The sequence below is a fragment of the Puma concolor genome, chromosome D2, assembly GCF_028749965.1.
Source record: "Puma concolor isolate L17-30 chromosome D2, mPumCon1.1.hap2, whole genome shotgun sequence".
Taxonomy (NCBI): domain Eukaryota; kingdom Metazoa; phylum Chordata; class Mammalia; order Carnivora; family Felidae; genus Puma; species Puma concolor.
In genome coordinates this window covers 82,869,321-82,891,691 of record NC_141677.1, presented here as the reverse complement: position 1 = coordinate 82,891,691, position 22,371 = coordinate 82,869,321, and the positions used below count along the sequence as shown (strand labels likewise).

General features: G+C 51.5%; 1 protein-coding gene and 1 long non-coding RNA gene across 9 annotated transcripts in view; one reads left to right on the top strand and one right to left on the bottom strand.

Annotated features, from left to right (window-relative positions):
- CD2H10orf90 (chromosome D2 C10orf90 homolog) overlaps positions 1-21,662 on the top strand; it is a 221,997-nt gene extending 200,335 nt beyond the window's left edge. For all 8 annotated transcript variants that reach the window (XM_086681154.1, XM_086681153.1, XM_086681159.1 and 5 more), the window contains 5 exons: positions 573-772; positions 3,030-3,207; positions 16,925-16,988; positions 20,539-20,638; positions 20,727-21,662. In XM_086681154.1, coding sequence (XP_086537280.1) covers positions 573-772; positions 3,030-3,207; positions 16,925-16,988; positions 20,539-20,638; positions 20,727-20,765 — 581 coding nt within the window. In that variant the 3' untranslated portion in view covers positions 20,766-21,662. The remainder of the gene's footprint in view (positions 1-572; positions 773-3,029; positions 3,208-16,924; positions 16,989-20,538; positions 20,639-20,726) is intronic.
- On the bottom strand, positions 8,482-10,089 carry LOC147576231 (uncharacterized). The gene is made up of 2 exons (XR_015242031.1): positions 9,855-10,089; positions 8,482-8,888 (listed from the first exon to the last, which is right to left on the bottom strand). It is a non-coding gene; the product is annotated as an uncharacterized LOC147576231 (long non-coding RNA).
- Positions 21,663-22,371: the final 709 nt, after the last annotated feature.

Below are 22,371 nucleotides of genomic sequence, written 5' to 3'. Positions count from 1 at the left end.
GAGGCTGCCCTGTGAATCAAGGCCTCCCCTGACCTCTTCCACAGGGAGGATGTCGAAAGGGCCGGAGGAGGTGGCCAGATCCAGCACTGAGAGAGAGATAATTCCAATTATAAATGGGAAGCCAGTGGTAGTCCCTGGCAAATGAAGGGGGAGGGATAAATAATTGAATACCACTTTTCTGTCTTACATCATTAGTGTAGCAAACAGAAGATAAATTAATACGCTGCCCCCAAACGACTGAGCTGTGATAATTGTACACACTTAATGTGAAGCACAGAGTGGAAAAGTTTCTTTTTCTTATGAACAAAGGCATTTTGAACCCTGGAAGCCAGGGGACTACCTCCATGGGGTAATTAGCCGGTCGTGAAGTCTGGCTGCCTAGAGACCTTCCTCCCCGTGATCAGGGCAGCTGGGGGCGTCTAGGGAGGCACGATCTCGTCAGCTTCACGAGGCCCATTAGTGACCTACTGGTGTCTCTCTTCTCGAAATTGTCTTCTGTGTCTAATGGCACCGAGAAGCCAGGCAAAAATCCTGCTGCCCCTCTAAATGGAATTCTCAATCTTCTCTCCCAGGAGATTACAAGTGCTGCGACTTGGTTGTAAAAATAAGGGAGTGCAGGAAGAGGGAGGAGCCTGAGCCAGCGCCCCCCGAGCCAGCGCCCCCCGAGCCAGCGCCCCCCAAGCCAGCGCCCCCCGAGCGACCAGAGACCCCTGACCTGTCAGAAGACTGTTCTGAGTATCAGCAAACACCTGCAGGTTCCTTGACCTTGCAGGTAAGGCCTTCTGTGCACCCCGGCTTGATCCCCACCAAGGGCAGACCTTTCCCCGGGGAGTGCATGGGGGGCCCGATCTTACTTCCGCTTCTGACCCTGGAGCCTTGACCCCACCCCTTCATAATGGCTCTGTGACTCTGGCCAGGTCCCCTAACCTTTCTGGGCCTCCGTTTCACGGTGTGAGTAATGGAGAAACGATACCTATTCAGCTGAGCTAGAGTGAGGATTGCGTAATATCCACAGTGACAATGGTCACAGCAATGACTGCGTTTATTGAGTGGTTCTGAGTGATGCTGAGCGGGCATCTTCCCAGCACCCCTCATGAAGCAGGGGTCCCTACAATCCCGTCTGCATGTAAGGACATTCGGCTTTGGAAAGATTAAAGAGGTTGCTCTAAATCACACGGCCACAGGCTCAAGGATATGAAAGCTTTCCTTTGGTGTCTCTTTCGGGTTGTGGTCGTCGACGTAATATGTATGCTTTTTTTAAAGTTCAGAATTAGAGATATGAACATGAGAAGGGCACACAAATAAGACAAAGCCTCTGTTAACGGCGTGTCACATAGTGAGGCACACCTTCTAGGCAGGCACTTGATACGTTATAAACCTCCCTGCAGATGTGGACATGGTGCCATCGGCTGGTCCCTGCACCCCTGGGGCCCTCGGTAGGTCCATGGCGGGAGACTCTGGATGCCCCCAAAGCAGCCACGCTGGGCCCCTAAGCTGTCCCCAGGGGCTATCTCTGCAGGCCCCAGTGCGTCATAGAGAACAACCAGCTGAGAAGATTCCTTCCCGGGCACAGCTGCCAGGGCCACACCCATGACAAAGATGGAACCTGAGCTGCCCTCCCCCGGGAACCTGGGCAGAGGAGGAGTCGGGCAGAGGAACGGGTCAGACACGGCAGCATGTCCCGAGGGTCTTTGCTGAGAACCTACTATGTGCAGACCTCAGGGTAGCGGCTGCAAGGGAGACGATGGGGGTAAGACACGGCCCCCGCCCTCCAGGAGCTTATGGCCCAGCATGGCCAGCAGTGTGTGCAAATCACTTGTACGAGGGGGTCTGTGAAGTGCCACGATGCTCAGGGTGAACGGGGAGCCCCAGCGGCTGGAACTCTGACTGACGGGCGTGGCTGGCGTGTTGCTCCAGGCCCAGGAACCACCTGAACCGAGGTGATCAAGGAGTAGCAAGTTAAGAGCACGAAAGGCAGCGTGGGAAAAACGTAGGGGTCTCTCAGCTGAGGGTCACCGTGGGATCCGCCGGTGAGCCTCAGGTTTTCTATCTGTCAAATGGGAATATATTCCCTGCCTTTCAGAAGCAATGTGGGGATTCCCCGACACAGTGAAGCCACATAAACCATCAGAATGCAGTGGCGATGGTCACTCTTTTCCAGCAGACCTGGGGAGGTGGCTTAGCGCACGCGTGGAGGTGGGAGGACAGTGAGGGATGTGGCTGAGCTGGAAACGTGGGCATGCTGACCCCGTCTCTGGAGCTTGCGGGGCCGTTTTGCATAGGCAAAGATACCTTGCCAACATTTTCTTCCTGGAAGGAGATGCTGTTCCCGTTAGCCAAGATTACTGTTTCTGCTCAACAGGCACATATTTCACGCTGGGTGGATGATCTAGGTCTGTGCCTGAGGTTTCCAACCCCCAGCAGAAGCAAGTGACTCATAATGCCTTCATTCCTTCCCCACCCATGGAATATGGAGTTTAGGGCCCTCAGGTCTGGGTCTGTTGGAAAGCGAATGAGTTGACAGAGAGAAGGAATGCCTTTGCACTCACAACCTCACTGCCGGTTGGTAGTCATGCTTGACGCTGGCCAGGACTGACCACCAGGCCCTATACCATCAACACGTCTGTGATGGTCTTTACACGAGGCCCCGGAAAAAAGTTGTGGTGTGCTCACACGCTGGGGCTATCGGTCTTTGAGCATTGTACTTTTTTTTTTTTAAAGAAGTTTATTTATTACCTTTATTTTTGAGCGAGAGAGTGAGAGCAGGGAAGGGGCAGAGAGAGAGAGAGGGAGAGAGAGAAAGAATCCCAAGGGGGCTCTGCACTGTCAGCACAGAGCCTGATGCGGGGCTTGGGCTTACGAACCGTGAGATCATGACCCGAGCCGAAGTCAGGTGCTTTAACCAACTGAGCCACCCAGGCGCGCCCCGAGTGTTGTACTTTTGATCAGATTCTTGAACAAATCAGAAGGATATATTGCCGTTCTGGGTCCCTTCTCCTAACAATAAGATGTTCTCTCGCTGCAATTAGGAAGCGCTGGAGGTCCGTAAACCCCAGTTCATCTCTCGCTCACAAGAACGGCTGAAGAAGCTTGAACACATGATACAGCAGAGAAAAGCCCAGCGGAAGGAGAACCTAGCGCAGAAGCAGAGTCTCTTTCCTGTCCGCGCCGACAAGAAGCAGTTCACGGTTCCCCACCCTCTCAGCGGTAAGCTGCAGGTGGCTTGGGGGGGTGGCAGTGGGACGGGGTGTCTGGGAGGACCAGGACCTTCATCCAAGGTGATGATGCACGTGATACCCCTGACACACACAGGACGCGGGTTTGTGCCGCACATCCAAACCTCCGTGTTGTCCTGAAGCCTGCCCTGGGAGCCAGCCCGTGGCGGGAGCTGATACAGGGTGCTGAATTCAGCAGAACCAGCTTGGGACACAGATTTACCACTACAGCTGGGAAGGAAGCCACATAACTCTAGCAGCCAGGGTAGCAAGTTCAAATTCTTGGCTCCTAACAGACATTTGCGAGAGATCCCCTTTGCCCTTTGTAGATTGCAAAACAGATCTCAGGGTGAGAGGTTGACTCCAGCTTGTCTACATCAACATTTGTCATCCTGAAACCCCCTTTCCTGCTGTGAGCGCAGAGCACGGATGGCCAGCTTTCCCCCGCACGGTGTAGCCAGTGTCAGGCTGGCCCCGTGAGGGGCGGCACTCGAATGCTCATTAGACGGGGGGGTTCTCCGGAATCTCCTCTGGGCCAGGCACCATGCTAGGAGGTGGGGATAGCACAGTGAGCCAGACTAGACTTGGTCCTTCCTTCGTGGAGCTTATAAACAGACTATTAAACCAGCAAGAATAACAGGAAGGCTTGAGGGCAACAGTGGAGACATCGGAGCCCATACTGATGGCCTGCCAACTCAAATCTTAAAATCTGGAGGCCTGGGGAAACCTCCATTTTATTCCTTTGGATAGAGGAACAAGATCTTTCTTCCTAGGAAAACGTTCTGGCCCCCAGGAGGTGAAATCATGCATATAAATCTGGATAAAAGTCCTCTAGGGAAATAACCATATTCAATAAAATGCAGCTTCGCAAACATGACCAAGATCCTTCAGGGGAGCCTGGGCGACGGAGGACACAGGGTGTTATCCCAGAATTCCTGCTCACCTCCGCAGTCCCCGTGGACAGGCTATCTCCTTCATCCACCTGGGGCACTGCAGGTCCTAAGACCCAGGCAACGATGCATCCTTCTTGTGGCAGAGGATTCAGGAAAACACCTGCTGCTGTTTCCCAGTGTGCTTAAAAAAAGAGAAAAAAAAAAAGTCGACAAAATGAATGTGCGGAAAGTTCCCCTCTTTGAACATGTGTCTCACATTTTCAAGCTGCCTGGCAGATCCAGGCTGCATTTGGGCGTGTTCCCCCAGGGACCAGAATCTCTGGCTCGACAGAGAGAAACCTAGGTTCGGTGCAGACTTCTCAAGTTACTACGAGGAACCAGCCATCGGCCACCAGTGGGAGCCCCCCCCCCCCCGCCCCGGGGACTTTGACGTCTCCCCTTGTCTGGAGAAGGGCTACGGGGGTGCTCATGATGTGCGGGCCGGCTGGCCTTGATAGTTTTGAAGATCCTGCTTGTTCAAAATGGTTAAGTTAACAAATATGTTGCCGACAAACATAGAGCAATGCCACTGTAGAGCCCAACAGAACCACATACAAAAGGTGGCATCCGATCAGCTTCCTTTTTAATCAGTCCCGTCCTTTGCGTAGGAAGAGATGGAAGGCCAGAGACACTCAGCAGCTTCTTCTGGGCGGGGCTGTTCAGCAGCAGTAGAGCTGGGGTTCTCATCCTTGGGGCCAGCTACCTACTGGCTGTGCCACACTGTGGGTGCCGAATGGTCTAGAACCACCATCATCTCAAATATTAGGGAGATGCCCGTTAGTCATCCCTAGGGCTGCTTTAAGAAGTGACCACAGGCCGGGGGCGCCTGGGAGGCTCAGTCGGTGAAGCATCCGACTTTGGCTCAGGTCATGATCTCAGGGTTCGTGAGTTCGAGCCCCGCGTCGGGCTCCGTGCTGACGGCTCAGAGCCTGGAGCCTGCTTGGGATTCTGAGTCTCCCTTCTCTCTGCCCCTCCCTTGCTTGTGCTCCCTCTCTCTCAAAAATAAATAAACATTAAAAAAAAAAAAAAAAAAAAACCTTTAAAAAAGTGACCACAGGCTGGTTGGCTAAAATAATAGGAATTTAATCTCTCAGAGTCTGGAAGCCAAAAGTCCAAAATTAAGGTGTCTAAAATGATTGGGGTTTTTTTGGAGGCTCAGAGGGAGAATTCATGGCTATGCCCCTGTCCTCGCTTCTGGTGGCTTCTGGCAATCCTTGGCTTATAGATGCATCACTGCTTTCTCTGCCTCCATTTTCACATGGCTTTCTCCCCTTGTCTATGTGTCTTTGCATGCAAATTTCCTCATCTTAGAAAGACATGAGTCACTGGATCAGGATGCACCCTAATCCAGTATGACCTCATTTTCACTTGCATACTTCTGCAAAGACTCTCTTTCTGAGTTAAGTCACAATCACAGACTGGGTGGGGGGTGAGATTTGAACATATATTTTTGGGGAGACGTAATTCTACCCACTACAGTATCCAACTGTGGTGTTTTCCCCTAAGCAGGTCTCCTTACAAGGTCACATTAAATGAAATATACGTACTTTTTCATTTAGAGAGAGAGAGAGAGATCGAGTGAGGGAGAGGGCAGAAGGGGGGGAGAGAGAGAGAGAGAGAGAGAGAGAGAATGTGTCTTAAGCAGGCTCCATGCTTAGCTCAGAGCCCAATGTGGGGCTTGATCCCGAGATTCCCCAGGATCATGACCTCAGCAGAAATCAAGAGTTGGACGCTCAGCCTACTGAGCCACCCAGGCGCCCCTAAATGAAATCTTTAAAGGATATTTAGATCATTTAAATATTCAAATATTCAAAATATATTTATAATTTTAAATCTATACATTTATGAATATATTTAAATATTCACATGAACATTTTAAAATCATATGTAGTCTACGGCCATACCACCCTGAACGCGCCCGATCTCGTCTAAAATCATATGTAATAAAAGGTGATCAGACCCAGTCCACAGCTTTAAATCACCGAAGCACCCTTTGTAGTTCCCAGTTCTGAGCTCGCCCCAGCAGCTAGGATGCCGTGGGAAGGACTTTGGGGCATGGATTTTATGGCCGTTCTGCCCGTCCCTGCGGTATTTATGTGTCGATGAGAGCTTCAGGCTCCTGTTTGTTTGTGTTGGGTCAGTGAAATCAGACAAGTTCTGAAACCAGAGCCTCGTGTGAGCTGGGGCAAGTGAGAGGAAGTGTTTAAGCCCCATGAAACGAGTCTCCGTTGCACATCTTGCCTTCCGCCTGTCCGCTGGCAAGATGCTAAAAGTGAGATGAAGGTGTCTTTCTTACAGGCGAAATTAGTTAACAGGTCATATGCGTGCACAAACTCCAGCTACGGCTTCAAGACGGCGGTTAGAAGGAGGACTCGGGTTTGCTTTCTGAGCTGGGGTCGCTGCCTCCTGGCGGGGTCTGCCCAGGACAGGCCGGAGAGGCGCGGGTGGGTGCTCTTGTTGGCAGAAAGACACCTGCTCCGGCAGGGGCCGCCCCAGGAAGCGCCTGACCTGCAGGGACTATTACGGCGAAGGCCGGGGGCGGGGGGGGGGGGGGGGGAGGGGGGGGGGGCGCGCGCAATGCGGCTTCCTGTTGACCCTTGGATTCTGAGCAGTTGTGAGGCCTCAGAGCGGGGACAAGCGTGTACATGCATGTGTGTGCACACGTGTGTGAGCATTATCGGGGCTCCCTCTTTGTAGACGGGGATTTTCGTGGACAGCTGAGACTAGAGAGCCACAAGGACGTGGCATTATAAAGGCCCTGCCTACAGCCCGGCCTGTCTTTACTGTCTCGCTGGCTGGAGTTTGAATTCTCAAAGTGGGGACGCGTCCGCTTGCTCGCCGGGAGCCTCCTGGGCCACCTCTGGGCGGGCTGTGGCAAGTGACATGAAAAGCCTTTTCATCCACCTGTTAGTAAGCCTTTCTCGAGAACCCGCTGTGTGCCCAGTACAGTCCCTGGTCTCACGGGCCTCCCCACCTCGTAGGGAAGGGGTGCAGGCGATACTTGGGGCTGGGGGTGCCTTCTGATGGGGAGACCTCGGAGCCGCGCTGGGATAGGTAGAGACCGCGCACGGTGGTGTGGGTGAGGGTATAACGTCAGCAGGGAGAATTGTCAGGGTGTCAGTTTGGCTAGGACTAGACTGCCAAGTGGGGGTGCGGACCGAGGGGGGTGACCATAGATGCCGCTTCCAAATTGAACCTCATTTCGAGGTCGGAAGCCCCAGGCGGGTCATGGTAGGCAGTCCCAGGGCAGGGCAGGGGGATGCGGGATGATGGCAACTGGGCAGAATGGATACACTGCGGTGACTGTTGAAGTGTGGAGGAGAGAAGCAGCCAAAGGAGGAAGGCAGGGATCAGGCTTTGCTCTCGGCCTCTGAGGGTACAGACTCACCCGTCTAAGGGCCTCCCCCCTCCCTTCCCCCGTCAGGGCTCTTTTGCCCACATCACCATGGTTACCCAGGCTGTGGACCATCATCCCCATGCAGCTCCCTGGGTCCCGGGGGTTGGTCGTGTTCACGGGCCGACCTTCACCAGGGAATTGGAATGTTTCAGAAGTAGTCCCTGCTTCCCCCTTGCAGAATGAATCTGGGGCGGGATGAACCAAAAGCATCAGGTATGGCGACCTCAGACATAGGGTGGGGTAGGTGGGTTGGCACCCACAGGCATAGACAGCACAGAACCTGTAGCTCGTAGGTGCTCAGTCAGCGGCAACCCTCACTATCCTCTGTGGACCCAGCCCAGAGCCTCCTGGATTTCACCCCTACGACCGAGACCCCTCCTAGCCTGACTCTGCCCCCCTGCACCCAACCCTGCTCAGCTGGTCTCATTGGCTGTCCTTCCTTACCTCAGGGTCCCTAAACCTGCTGATAGAAGGCTTATCTGTCTGTACTTGTCTCTGCCCTATAAAATCCAGCCTCTTCCTTAATCTCTTGCCCCCAAGGCACTTCCTTCTGCCTCCTGCCGTGCCCGCCCTGGACCCTGTGGTGATGCACACTTAGCTCTTTGTGAATCGCTGTGGCTGTGGCCCTCCCAGCTTGTCCCCGCAACCCGTGAATGTGTGGAAGACCCACGAGGAGTAGCCCCTTCTTCCATGAAGCTCTCCCTGATACTCCCATCCACTCCCCCCCCGCCCCCTCCCTCTTCCATTTGAGCGCTCGTGGTCTTACACCTCTCTGGATCCCCACCCCCCGGACTGTCTTCACTTTGGATTACGGTCCTGCGGGCGTGCTAGTCAAATCGCCCTAGATTGTAAATGCCGGTGGGCGCGCGCCTGCCGCCCTGAGTCACTCTGGGCAGCCCTCCCGCACCCGAATTAATCTGAATTGCATTATCCACACTTCCCAAGGTGATCCAAGTCAGAGCCATTCAAATCACGGACCAGCAGAGGGACGGAATTCTCCGGAAGGCGCTGCAGAATTCCTTCTCCAGCAGATCTGCCTTCAGTGATGATTCTTGGCTGGAGCGAGCATTAAAATTAATTTGCATTCCCAGAGCATCGAGCTGGAGAAGTGACCCAGCAGATATGAGATGGCTGGGGAAGTCATCGCGGTAATAAAAATGTGCTGTTCATCACGCAGCTAGCTGAGCACCAGCCCCGTTGTCCCACGTCGTTGCCTGGTCTGATCTCGTGAATGTTTCTCCATAAGACATCTGAATAAATATTTGGGGGTAGTTCTCCCGCCATTACTCACAAAGGAGTTTTTAAATGCGCTTATCAGATAAAAGTAATTGTTGCTTCATCAGCCTGCAAAGGAAACAAGGAGCATGATTTAGCTGAAAGACTCTCCCTGGTTCAGAGATATTCCTTTTCTCAATTGCCTGGATTTTATTTTCCAAATGATTTCCCTCTTATCCCACAATGCAGTGCAGTAGTAAACCTTGCAGTGACACTGAGGACATAAATCTACTTGGCAATGAGAAGGAAAGTTTATTCATCGTCTGTAAATCACCATATTTTGTGGTTCTCGAAAAAATCCTGGGAAACCCTGGAATTGGAGCAAACAATGACTCTCGTATCAACAGTTAATCTTTCAGACTTTCACCAACTGTTGCTGTCTTATGGGGAAAAGTGTGATTTGAGCCATTGTTAAAGTTCCTTGAAATGAGTAATTTAGGGGCGCCTGGGTGGCGCAGTCGGTTAAGCATCCGACTTCAGCCAGGTCACGATCTCGCGGTCCGTGAGTTCAAGCCCCGCGTCGGGCTCTGTGCTGACAGCTCAGAGCCTGGAGCCTGTTTCAGATTCTGTGTCTCCCTCTCTCTGACCCTCCCCCATTCATGCTGTATCTCTCTCTGTCTCAAAAATAAATAAACATTAAAAAAAATAAAAATAAATAAATGAGTAATTTAAACTTGCCTTTGAATACACACACCTTTTAAAGAAAACATGGGGGCGAGTACACCAGATTTTCTTTCTAATAGAGTTTAAATCCTCTAGCTACAAATAATAACTTTGAAAACAGCATTACAACTGTTAAAGGCACTGAGAAGTTGTGCAACAATGAAGACTGCTTACATTTGTTTACCCTAAACTTTTTTTTGTTTTTACCTTGGAATGCTTTGATCTACTTCTTGAGAGTTCACTTTGGAAATGTTGTTCTAGGAATCTTTGCTTATAGAAAGATCTACCATATGCTTTGCTAAGGAAACCCCAACCAGAGTGTAAGTCTGCCGTTTCCCACAGCCACCTGGGATGGCGGGAAGGGGGCCTCACCCTCCTTGCTTGTATTCTTTTGGTCTAGCAGTGCCAGGAAGCAAGGGTGGAGGGCCGTGGGGACCTCTGGGCAGCAGACTGTGGTGCCAGCTTCGCAGTCTGTGTTCGGCTTTGCCCCACTGGACGCTTGTGCGTTGACAGGCCCTGCCTAGACCATGAGGGTTCCCCTGGCATCCGCACCAATGCCATCATGCTGGTACCCAGCACGATGTCCATCAGACAAGAGGAGCCAGGTAGTCCCTTTGGAAAGTATGTCACAAGCATGACCGTGTGACATAATGGGAGAAGGAGGGGGCTTGTCTATACCAAGAGCTCAGACAGGAGTGATGCAGGGGAGAGACCTCGCAGACACAGGCTCGCCTTCCTCTGTGGTCCCCGTGGCTTTTGTGGGAGCCAACAGAGAGCCTTGGGCCCCTTTATCCTTTGCTGGGTCTTTGCGGAGTGATTAAGTAATAAATGGAAATTTGTCTTTGGCCGCAGGGATGGAGTGTGGATGGAAAGGGGCAGGGGTTTGGCGGGGGGTGGTGAGAAAGCAAACAGAGTAGAAGAAATCCACCCCCCTTGTCCTCAAGGGGTTTCGTGCCACCTGGGGAAAGAGCTGGTCTGGCAGACGGCTGGAAACCAACTCTAGAGCCACGTCGGAAAAGCCCCCGAGGGCTTGTGCTGCTGCTTTTGGTCCGAGTTCAGGATCTAACCAGGGAATTGCGTAAAGACTCCATTTATCTCCACAACTGTTCTTAATAGACATGTTTGACCTGGGGATCTGTTTCCTTCAGCTGGGGGAGCTGGAGCAGTGGTCCCCGGGCCCCATCTGCGCCATGCTGAATCAAGAGTTCTCCCATCACGGGGCGCCTGGGCGGCTCAGTCAGTTACGTGTCCGACTCTTGGTTTCGACTCAGGTCACGATCTCCCGGTTGGTGAGCTCGAGCCCCACATCGGGCTGTGCACTGTGCAGATCCTGCTTGGGATTCTGTCTCCCTCTCTCTCTGTCCTTTCCCCCACTCACTTTCTGCCTCTCTTTCAAAAAAAAAGAAAGAAAAGAAAAGAAACTTAAAAAAAAAAAAAGAGTTCAGTTACGAAAATCCGCCTGCGTTCTTGGTGAGCCCTTCTCATCACCGCGCCATCCCCGCACTCAGGCTCTGAACTCGGGGGTGAATCTCTGTGCAGGAGTTGAGCTCTCCATGAAGAGAACGGGTGAGTCTTCTCTAACCAGGAGGCTTCGTACTCTGCTCCTCACACTGAGCCTGCAAAGAGAAACGGATGATCCCCGGAGACCTCTGGTTTATTTTTCATTTCTGAATGTTGTATGCCTTCGCCAGAAGGATCTGAGAGCCTCACTACACTCGCACACTTTGATAGCAGCCTCTCTGTTGTGTGGCCGGGTGGTGATTGGGACGAGCATCACTTTCACTTAAATGCCAGCATCTGGGCCGCGTCCACCACCTTCCGGGCCCCCGGAGCAGGCTGTTCACGGTGTGGAGCTGTCATTCAGAGCTGGATTCCACCGAAGGCTAGAACAGATCTGAGAAAAATGGGAAACGGTTATCCAGCCCAAGACTTCATCATCTCAAGAGCACTTCGGAAGCAAGCGGCCTAAGAGTCTTTCCACTTGCGTTTGTCCGGTGTGATGTGTATCATTTAATTTCTGGAGGGCTAATTAGTCCAAGCGAGACCCCTTTGTTGTTGCCTCTGTCAGGCAGATTAGAGGTCCCATTGAAGGGAGCTGAATAGAAATGAGGCACAAGTAACGAGATTCAACTCTTTTTTTTTTTTTTTTTTTTTTAATTTTTTTTTTTTTTAACGTTTATTTATTTTTGGGACAGAGAGAGACAGAGCATGAACGGGGGAGGGGCAGAGAGAGAGGGAGACACAGAATCTGAAACAGGCTCCAGGCTCTGAGCAGTCAGCCCAGAGCCCGACGCGGGGCTCGAACTCACGGAGCGCGAGATCGTGACCTGGCTGAAGTCGGACGCTTAACCGACTGCGCCACCCAGGTGCCCCGAGATTCAACTCTTGAAAACCACCATGTGATTATTCCAGCGGCCGGATGCTCAGCTGCTCATTGGCTCTGAACAGCTCACTGGCAAAATGAGCAGCCTTGTGATCTCAGAACACGAGATTTGGGGGGCCTTTTTTTAGAGAACATCCTCAGAGATGCTCCCCCCAAACACACCCCATTTTCATTCCTTTTGGGAGGCCCTGTCTCTAATAGAAGATTCTGAGAGGTGTAGACTTGGTGTCTACACTCCAAAGTGGTTTGTTGGCTCCCTACTGGATTCTCTCCAACAGGCATCCCTTGGTTTTGGTGTTTCTAAGATAGGGGAAGCAAGTGCCTGAAGGATTCTTCAAAGTGCTCAGGGTGACTGCAGAAAATGAGCTTCTGGGAGGGCATCGTAGTAATAAATCCAGTGTGAACTTGATTATCATTTAGATTACTTGTTCAATAGGGAAAATGAAGCTTTGCAATCAGAGCGGTAGATAAGGGCTCTGTGCGCGGAGGAAAAAGAACCTCAGCCCCATAAACAACCAATCTGCTGGCGTCTGGGTGATCCTTGCTGCCTCCTGGCAATACTGTCAGCCCCCTGAATGTGGAGTCCACCCATCTGTGTGTATGTGTGTGTATATGTGTGTGTGTATGTGTGTGTGTTCACATGTAGGAGGTGAGGGCTGTAATAAACACCCACAGGTATTTATAGAGATTGACGGGGTATCGGGACTCAGCTTTGACTCAGCTGCTCTTCCAGAGTAGCCTCCGAAGCACCAAAATCTTGGTAGCTGGTTATTGGCTGACTTTGAAACAGGCAAGGGCTGAAGCATGTCTGGCCTTGCAAATTAAATGATCAACACAGGCCCTATGGCTCGGTTACGGTAATGAGCCAGACACAAGAGATTGGGAGTGGGGGGGGGGGGGGCGGGGCGCAGGGCACGACTTTCTAGAAATACAGAAATGGGCAATTTACCTTAGTCATTTTATTGAAAAAACTGAAAATAAACCCCAAACTTCCTCGATTTGAATGTTAATGAGAAGTGACTACAGCCATGGTTTTCTTTCCTCTGTATCAGTGAGTTAGAACAACAAAGCTTCAAGGAAAATCCATAAAAGACCAGTAAGCAGGCTGAAAATTGTTCTCGCCCGTCACTTTAATTTCATAAAGGCAGAATTTTCATTCCAAGACAACGGATAGATGCGATTTCGCTGTATTTTTGAGCAAAGCTCATGCAGGATGGTTTCTGTTCCCTGAAATGAGGTCCCAGACGGGTCCCCTGCACCTGTCCTTGTAAAACCATCTCTGGCTGCAGGCGGGTCCCAGTGGGGCTGCCTCATTCCTCTCCACCGTTGGGGACAGCTCTTCCTTTTTCAAGATTCGGCTTAGCTGTCTGCTGCTCAGAAGTCTCCCCCAGAGCCCTGGACCCCACACAGACCCTCGGTTCTGGCCCCTAAAGGCCTCATTTATCTGGCTCTCACCCTGGGCTTAGTTCCCCGGGTGTCTCACCAGAGCGCCGAAGAGGTGAAAGCATTAACAGTCATCACATGAATGGCCAGTGCAGCGCACAGCCTGGACGTCACCCTGATTCCTCTCTTTGCACCTCACTTTGCACATGGGCAGCGTCCCTGAGGCTGGAGACCACCTGCTTCCCGGCCCCGGGAGCACCGCCGTCTCCAGGATCCCCCCCCAGGTGCCTGATCTGCCTTCCTTCGGCCTGTTTGTACCTCCTCCACCTGGTTTGTGTATGAACAGCCACTGGTCGTCTCCTAACAACACACGTCGGATCTCCTGTGTGAACCCCACGTGGCTCTCTGTCTCACAGTGGAGAAAAAGCTCCTAAAAACAGGCCTGCAGAGCACAGTACGGATGCCTCCCAGTTTGTGTGCACGTTAGCATCACCTGGAGCTTGGGGTTCACGTTTCCAATGCCCACGCGCGGGCATCGTGGTCAAAGCCCCCTGGTGGTTGTCAAGGGTGACCTGGGGGGAGAATGTTGCTGTCTTTGATCTTGGGCCAGCCACTGGCCTGACGTCACCTCGCGCCTCGTGCCCTCCTCCCTCCCTCGTTGGTTCCCACCAGGCCTCCCCACTGCTGGTCTTGTGGTCATTTGGGTTGTGGTTTAAATACCTCCTCCCCCGAGGGGCCCTCCCGACCGCCCCGGCCCCCCTCTACCATGTGGCCATCAGAGCACTTGCCTGATTCTTTGTGGCCAGTTTGTAAATTATCTGGCCTCCCCCCTCCACAAATGAAATTCATGGTGGCAGGATCCTACCTACTTTTGTTTTCTTCTGAGCCTCCCCTGGTGACGTAGGAGTTGCTCATTAGATGTAGGAGGAAGGAGGATAAGAGAAACGAAGTTTGGGTGCATCTCATGGGAAGGGAGCTGGCACTCATCAGCATGCCCCAAAATATGGATTCTGCAGTACGAATTAGCAGCAGTGTTCTGAGGTCAAGAGCCTGTGTGGACGGGGCTGGACTGATTCGGGCTGAAACCCAGCTCTTTGAAGTCCGATTACCCGGACGCTAAAGCACAAAAAAATCACGCGCATGTCACAGGGTTGGTGTGCGGGTCAGGGGAGATCAGGTTGGAAGGCGTCCAGTGAACCCTAGCGGTCCTGCTATAAATAACAACGTGGACCCCTCGGATGTGACACATGGCTCTCAAAGTGCCAGGCCGGGCTCTGTTCGCCCCGGTGAGGTTGGGAGCCATTAGCGACACCCTTGTTTTATTTCACACAACTTCCTCCAGGGGCATAGACCTGCCGCCTCTCTCTTCCCTCCCCACCAGAACAAAAGGTCTCACCGTTCATCCGATGTGTTTGGTGCTGTTAGGAAAACTCAAGTCAGCAGCCGAGGAGCAGACACTTTCCCAAAGCGTGGGTGGAGCCCACCAGCTGGGGCGCGCCCTCTTGGACGGAGCCCTGCTTGTTTTTTGTACCTAACGGGGCTGCTGGGCCCCGAATTCAAATTTCCGCTGAGGCACAGCAGGCCACGAAGAGTCCAGAAAACAAAACAGTGGAGGTGCCAAGGAGCTCGCATTTGCTTTTGTTTCCTCTTGGAAACAAAACCGAAGCTCCATTGTGGTATCAGGTGCTCTAAAGAAACAAACTTTAAAAAAAAAAAAAAAAAATCTGATTTCCCAGAGGAGACAGCGTACAATTGGATTAAGATTGTAAAAAAAAAGTCACAACTCCAATTTGTATTCGTATTCCCTTGGAACACTGTCTGTCCGTCTGTCTGTCTGGGTTGACCTCCCTCTACTCTTGAGCGGCTCCTGAGCAAGTGCTAATCCAGGTTTGAGGCTAATTTTTTGTAGAGGTTCCTTCTCCTCGCCTGAGTGGGAGTCTTCAACCAGTCATACAAGTGCTCACCCAAGCGCATAAGTGCCCACCTTGAGGTGCCAACCCATTTCCTTGGGAAAGTGATTAGGTTGTGTCTGAGGCTCTCCACTCTGGCCTGGTCCTACCTGGAGCGAAGGCCAAGTGTGGGCTGCTGGGAGGCACCCTGGAGATCTTCGCGGTGATGTTGGCTGCTCCTTTCTCATACCTTTCCAAACACTGGGGACATTTCCCTCTAGCTGGGAACATTCTTCTGATTGTTTTGACCCCTCTTGTATTTCTTCTCTGAGTCTTCCCTTTGAAGTTTAGCAACGGTGCCATTTTTTCTTCTGCGTTGAGTAACCAGACAGACTACAAGCTCAGCCACTGTGTTGTTTCCAACTTGTAAATCAGTACCAGTGTTTTCTTTCTCCAGAGGGGACAAATTTGTTAGCATCCCTCTCTTTACCCACCCCCCTTCGTGTATATTCGTGGAAAATTCTGTAAGCCCGAGAAGTCTTGCGTGGCTCTACTGAGTGAGGGGATAGATCCACGTGGAGATTAATAGAGACACGTGGGGTCTTTGCTGGGGACCCCAAGGAGCCCCTTTCAACTCTGTGACACTTAGCTAGGATGCTGCGTCGTGTGCCTGCTTTGCTCAATGGAAGGGGTAAACTGGTTACTGTGTAGGTGTTTCAGAAAGCATGGCACCTTCTCAGCTGTAACTCCATGTAACACGTACCCCAAGAGTAGTTTTGCGTGACCGACTCTTGGTTAATCCATAGGGTGGAGAGCATCGTGGGGATTTAAGTTATTGCAAAAAGGTACATATACACTGTTTTGAAAACATACATACTACTTTTGGGGCGCCTGGGTGGCTCAGTCGGTTAAGCGTCCAACTCTTGCTTTCAGCTCGGGTCACGATCTCACGGTTTGTGAGTTCGAGCCTTGCTTTGGGCTGTGTGCTGACAGTGCAGAGCCCGCTTGGGGATCTCCCTCTCGCCCTCTTTTTCTGCCCCGCCTGCGTGCGCATGCTCTCTCTCTCTCAAAATAAATAAACTGTTAAATAAATACATACCACTTTTAATCTAGAAACCTCATTGTAATTAGTAATATGTATTTACACTGAAAACATTCCAGACTCATAGTGATTCTCAGTCACTGTGCACTTTCTCAAAGGACCCTAGACAGGCGTTCCTACTATGTTGTTGTCCGTTGCCTTTCCGACTCTGAAAAGGGGTATTCCCGCCGTGAGAATGGATTCAGGGGCTGAATGTCCCTGGGGGGAGGGGGACCACTTATGAGTATGAACCCCTGCTCTCAAAATGCTCCAGTGATAGCTGGGAGACTTCCTTGTCCTCAGAGGTACCAAAAACCTAGTGTGGAGATCTTTTGTGGGTGAAATGACCAGACACCCGTACCCAAGGTGACCCTGAAGCACGTTTTGGGGCCACCGTAGCACTGCCCCCCGCACCCTAGGAATGTTGCTAGATGAAGCACACGAAGGAGTCACTGTCTACAAGGTATGTTAGACGCTGACCTTGTACTTCACGCCCGCGTTTAACTGTCATCAAGACCAACCTGCTGGTTGTCAGTTTCAATCTGTTCGTGGTATGTGAGTGTCCACTGAGCCCTGCGGTGTTTGTGACAGGTGGGGGCTTAGACTGAGGCTCAATAACCAAGTGCGTCCTGGGCCCACTGTAATGTTTCTCTAGAAATGTGCAATAGCCATAGCTTCTGAAACTAATCTTTCGGTTTCTTTCCAGATAACTTGTTCAAACCCAAAGAAAGGTACATTTCGGAGAAGGAGATGCACCTGCGATCTAAAAGGTACTTGGTGGTGGTTGGAGGTCAAGAAGTTGTGGGGGAAGATGGCGGAGTGGGGGGGCCGACGCATCCAAGTGCCGTCCAGAGCGGCCATTGTTGTCAGCTCTGCCTCTAAGGTCTGAGGTCTTCTTGGCCGTGAATTTGAGAAGCTGGCTGAAAGAAGTGCGTTTGTCCAATCGCACCTCGGAACGTTAATGCCGTTCTTGGAAAAGCCTTGGGAAAGCGGTGGGTCTTGGCTTCTGAACTGATCCGGTAACTGGTCTCTGAGAGATCCCCAGGCTCACAATGGGAGCGCTTCTGCACGCTCTCATCGTCTCTGTGGGCAGGAGCCGTCGGTCGCGGTGCACCTTTGAAGGTAAATTCGGGAGGAGGACAGAGGTGGTTTCTCCTGAGGGCCTGGACGGTGGCGGAGCCTGCCGAAGGGAGTCCAGACTTGGAGGCTGCTGGCGTGTGGGAGCCCGCAGAGCCACAGAGGGCCACGCGCTGGGTGTTCCCGCTGTTCCATCCCCGGCGGGCTTGGAGGCCTCGCTGTCCACAAGCTAGCTCTCCCTGTTGTGTGTGGCTGGTTGCTGCCCTAGACCCCTACTAATTCTCACCCACCTGCTGCACACAAAGGGGGCCGTTCTTTCTGAGCCCCGGCCTCGTCACCAAAATGTTATAACTCGGCAGTGTCGGCCAAGTTCGTGCCAGTAAAATGTCATCAGTTTATCATAAAGTATCTAGCGCTGGGAGGAGCTGTAATAATTAAACCAAACTGATAGTGTGCTGAGAGAAACTACAGAAATAGGAAGAATGTGTTTCTCCACGGCCCAGGCACAGCATTTCTGCTTTTACCATGACTGTATCGCTTCTGTGATAATTAGCCAACTTCGGTCATCTGCAGGGAACCCCTTTGTAAGTGAAAAGGTGCAAGGGAGGAGAAAGGGGACCATCCCATTAGCAACCTGGTTCACCGCCTTCTAGCTGGGGGTTTACAGGGCCACTGGATTTTCAGACTTGCCGATTTAGAAGTGTAGGGTTGTGTATACCTCAGGCCAAAAGTATTCCTTTTTCAATTCAGTGAAAAAATTCAGCCAACTCTCTCCCTCCCAGTCTCCAAACCCCAAACTGCTATTATGGAGCCTTGCAATTAAAATAATAGAGCTCAAGGCGGCACTCATGGTGGACAGGATCGTCCTATCGTTTTACTAAAAAGGAAACTGAGGTTCGGAGAGGACACACAAGCCAGGTTAAGGTGCCTCCCCTGGAAGGAGTCAGTGCTGGGGTTTTCACTCTGTGCCCTGAATGGGCTCTGACCCTGGCCCTCAGTCCTCAGTCTCACCAGAGCTTTCTTTTCTTTTGTTTTCTTTGTTAGTAGTTTTTATCTTAAAAACTCAAACAGTGGAGATGAAACTACAGTCCCCCATGACCAACTGTCTTCCCCCCACATCACGTCCCTGCACCCAGGCCTTTCTTCAGAGACCCACGGTTATCAGCTGTCTGTGTGTCCTTTCTGTGCCTGAAAATAGACTTTTATTTGTACATCTACAATTATCCATTTTTTACAATTTTTTTTTTTACATTTTATTTATTTTTGATAGAGACAGAGCACAAGTAGGGGAGGGGCAGAGAGAGGGGGAGACCCAGAATCCGAAGCAGGCTCCAGGCTCCGAGCTGTCAGCACAGAGCCCGACGCGGGGCTGGAACTCACAAACCGCGAGATCATGACCTGAGCCAAAGTCGGACGCTTAACTGACCGAGCCACCCAGGCGCCCCTACAGTTGTCCAATTTTTTTTTTCTTTTTTTTTCAACGTTTTTTTTATTTATTTTTGGGACAGAGAGAGACAGAGCATGAACGGGGGAGGGGCAGAGAGAGAGGGAGACACAGAATCGGAAACAGGCTCCAGGCTCTGAGCCCATCAGCCCAGAGCCTGACGCGGGGCTCGAACTCCCGGACCGCGAGATCGTGACCTGGTTGAAGTCGGACGCTCAACCGGCTGCGCCACCCAGGCGCCCCCAGTTGTCCAATTTTTAACCATAAATGGCATCATATTATATATATTTTTTCCATAGCCTTTTTTCACTTTATGTCTGCGGGGTCTTTCTATGTCAAAAGATACAGTTATGGATGGTTTTCCTCATTCACTTAAATATCTGCCACGGGGTGCATCGTATGGATATACCGTAGGTTATTTAGAAAGTCCTTTTAACAAAATACTGCATCCAGGCCCCTAGGAGTGAGACCCGGAGTTTTTATCTGAAATTGCCCACATGATTCAGATGGTTGGTGTCAGGAAGACGGTCTCTGTGCATCTGAAGGGATTTCCACCATGGAACTTTGGGACATTCAGCTTGCCTACTGATTCCTTACAGTCCTCTCCCTGGCCCTTTCTAGAATAGTTCCTGGATATGGCAACCGTGTGTTCATTTATTCATTCAAACCGTGTCAACGGCATAAGCTTTTCCCGGACGTTTTCTGCTACCTGGTCGGGGGACAGTGCTGTGTGGGGATGGACAGACTAAGGTTCGAAGCCCAGCCCATCCTCCAGCTGACGGACTTTACACGAGTCTCCCGGCCTCGCTGGGGCTCGGGTTCCTCATTCCTATGGAAGCAGGACACTGCGTGCCTCTCTCGACTGTTGTGACCATTGAGAACATTCACGTCAGGTGGTCAGCCCGGTGCTCAGAAACCAAGATAACGTCACCTGCTAATTTTGTCATCATTAATATTTTTATACTTCGTTAATTATTATTTTAACAGTGGAACCAATTAAACAAATTTTGTCTGGCTTTCAGACATGAAAGAACATGACGAAAAGGTGTTGACCCACGTGCCATGTATCTAGCAAAACCCAAAAGCCCAGGCGCAGCCGCTCTACTGTGTCTGTGGATTCTCGCAGAAATATTGTTTGGTGTCAGTATGCAAACAGCTCCCGTTAGGAGGTAGGAAGGAAGGGTCCAGAAGAAGGTCTCTTGGGCCCCACTTCCCTTGAAAACTCCTCATTTTATACCAGGACAAGAGCATAATACGTATGCCTGAGACGTATTTGGAAGCAGTTTGATTAGGAAGGCATCAGGTTAAGAGGTAAATACACATTTGTGTGTGTGTTATTCCAGCACAATTCCTGTTACTTCCATGTATTCAGCGCTCTGTTTCTGAGTCACAGGAAGGTAAAAAAAACTGTAGGAAAACAGTACCTGGGGCAAGTTTACACGGAGGGGCAAAGCAGTAGGTTTGGAATCTCTCGCTTTAAACAAGCATGTCTTAGACAGTGGGAGGGGGAGGTGGCAAAGAAGGGACAGTCACTCCCACAGCTGGCTTCTCAGCTTTGACCCCGGGTCGGCGGGGGGGGGGGGGCTGCCCACTGGTGATGTCCCAGCTTCCACCGCCTGTTCCGGAGACAGAGCCGGTAGGGCAGCGCTGGGTCCGGGCGCCTCCCAGCTCCGAGACGGCCCCTCTGCAGCCGGGCTCCTCTTTGTAGAAGGAGAGCCTGCCGACAAGACAGGACACAGCTCCCCCGCAGGCACACGTTGTCTTGCTACCATTCCACAGGTTTTCTGAATCTGTTTCAGAATCTATAATAACTTGCCGGAAGTTAAAAGGAAAAAAGAAGAACAAAAGAAAAGAGTGATCTTACAGAGTAACAGACTCCGTGCTGAAGTCTTCAAAAAGGTAATGGCCTGGCCCCAGCAGGTGTGATGTGTGCGTGGCTCACAGATGCTGAACCTGAACTTCACATGTTTGTCTCCTGCTTCCCTAGCAATTACTGGACCAGCTGCTTCAAAGGAACGCGGTCTAAACACAGGCCGCCCTGCTGACCCCCTACCTGGACCCGAGATGACTTCAAACGCTGGATCAACCATTAAACGTAGCATCATCTTCATGAAATGAAAACTTATTTTATTTTGGATTTTTTTTTTCAGAAAGGAAAACCTAGCTTCCTGAATTGCTTACCCAAACCACACAAGAACAGTAACCCTTGAGGAAATGGGTCCCCAGACTCTAGAGGGGTGACGGGTGGGATGCAAACCTCTAGACACAGTCCCTTCATTTTTCCACTTTGGGACTTACTTTTAGATTTGGAGTTTCAGCCACATCCCACCGGGGTGGGGGGGGAGGCCTTATCCGTTCACATGGGCCTAGATCCCGGGGGGTTATTGGTTTTGTTTTTTTTTTTTAATCAAATTTGGGGACCTAAATCTATCACTTTTTAAGTATCAATCCCAACTTTTGCCAGTTCTGCAAACTCCAAGTTAGCACCCATTATTCTTCAAAATTCCCTGGCTGTGTGGGCCACAGAATGCTAGAAGCTGACCTTGGAAGGCAGTGGGCACTCTGCCAGAGGCCAGGGGGCACGCAGCCTGCTCCTCTGTGACCTGGGGTGGCCAGGGCACCCTCACTACCCCACCCCGTTCTGAGTCCTCCTCTAGAAAAAGACTCTGTTTCCACAGAAGCCAGGAGAGCAGAATTGGTGGGAAAAAAATTATAGGTGACCTCGGTGTTTACCACAAAGCCCCCCTCCTCCCAAAATGAAAGCCGGCCGGGTCGCCAAAAATGGCCCGATGGCTCCAGCTCTGCCGTCTGTCCTTCCAACGATTGACATTGTTCAATATTTATAAATGTGTGTTCGGGGAGTTAAGAACCTAACTAGTTTTTATCAAAAATGGAAATAAATGCAGTTATTACAAAAATTAAAGTATCGCTGTTGTGTATTCTGCTTTATAAACTGAGCAGCCTCTATGGATGACACTCGGTGAGAAATGGCCTCTGACCTGCTCCTCTTACCGCCCCAGCACCCAGGTCAGGAGCCCCGTGCTTCCTGATGCCCGGGGGAGGAAGGTCGTCCCCAGAGAGCAGGCTTGGGAGAAGTCAGGCCCTGCCGGCACCCCTGTCCCCATCATTCCTCCAATATTGCATAGACCATCCCCTTTTCTGGAACGCCTTTCATTTTTGTATCTGCCAGAAAACTGCTTAAAAACCCCAGATTCTCTCCTGACACCGTCCCCTCTGCCCTGCCCTCTGGGATGAATTGGTGCTTTGTCCTTGGGGGCATTGTATCAGGAGCCACCAGCCGGAGACGATCGAACAACACGGTCAGGAGAAGACTCCGGATTCAGGTCTTGGCTGCACTGCTCCCCGGTCTGTGCCCTTAGGCAAGGGTGTCGGTCTAGATCCAGTCAGGAGAGAGAAACCACATGGCAACTCGGACGGGGAGGCATGATGTCCACAACCATTTACCATAACGGGACTGGACTAACGAGGGATTGGTGAGTGAGACGTCAAGGGAACTCGGAAGTGTGCAGGTGGCAGCGACAGTGTCCTGGAAGGAGCAGATAGGATGCAGAGGGATGATTGTGGCTCCGCAGGTGACAGGCGTTCCTGCGATGCCCTGCTGATGGATCTGG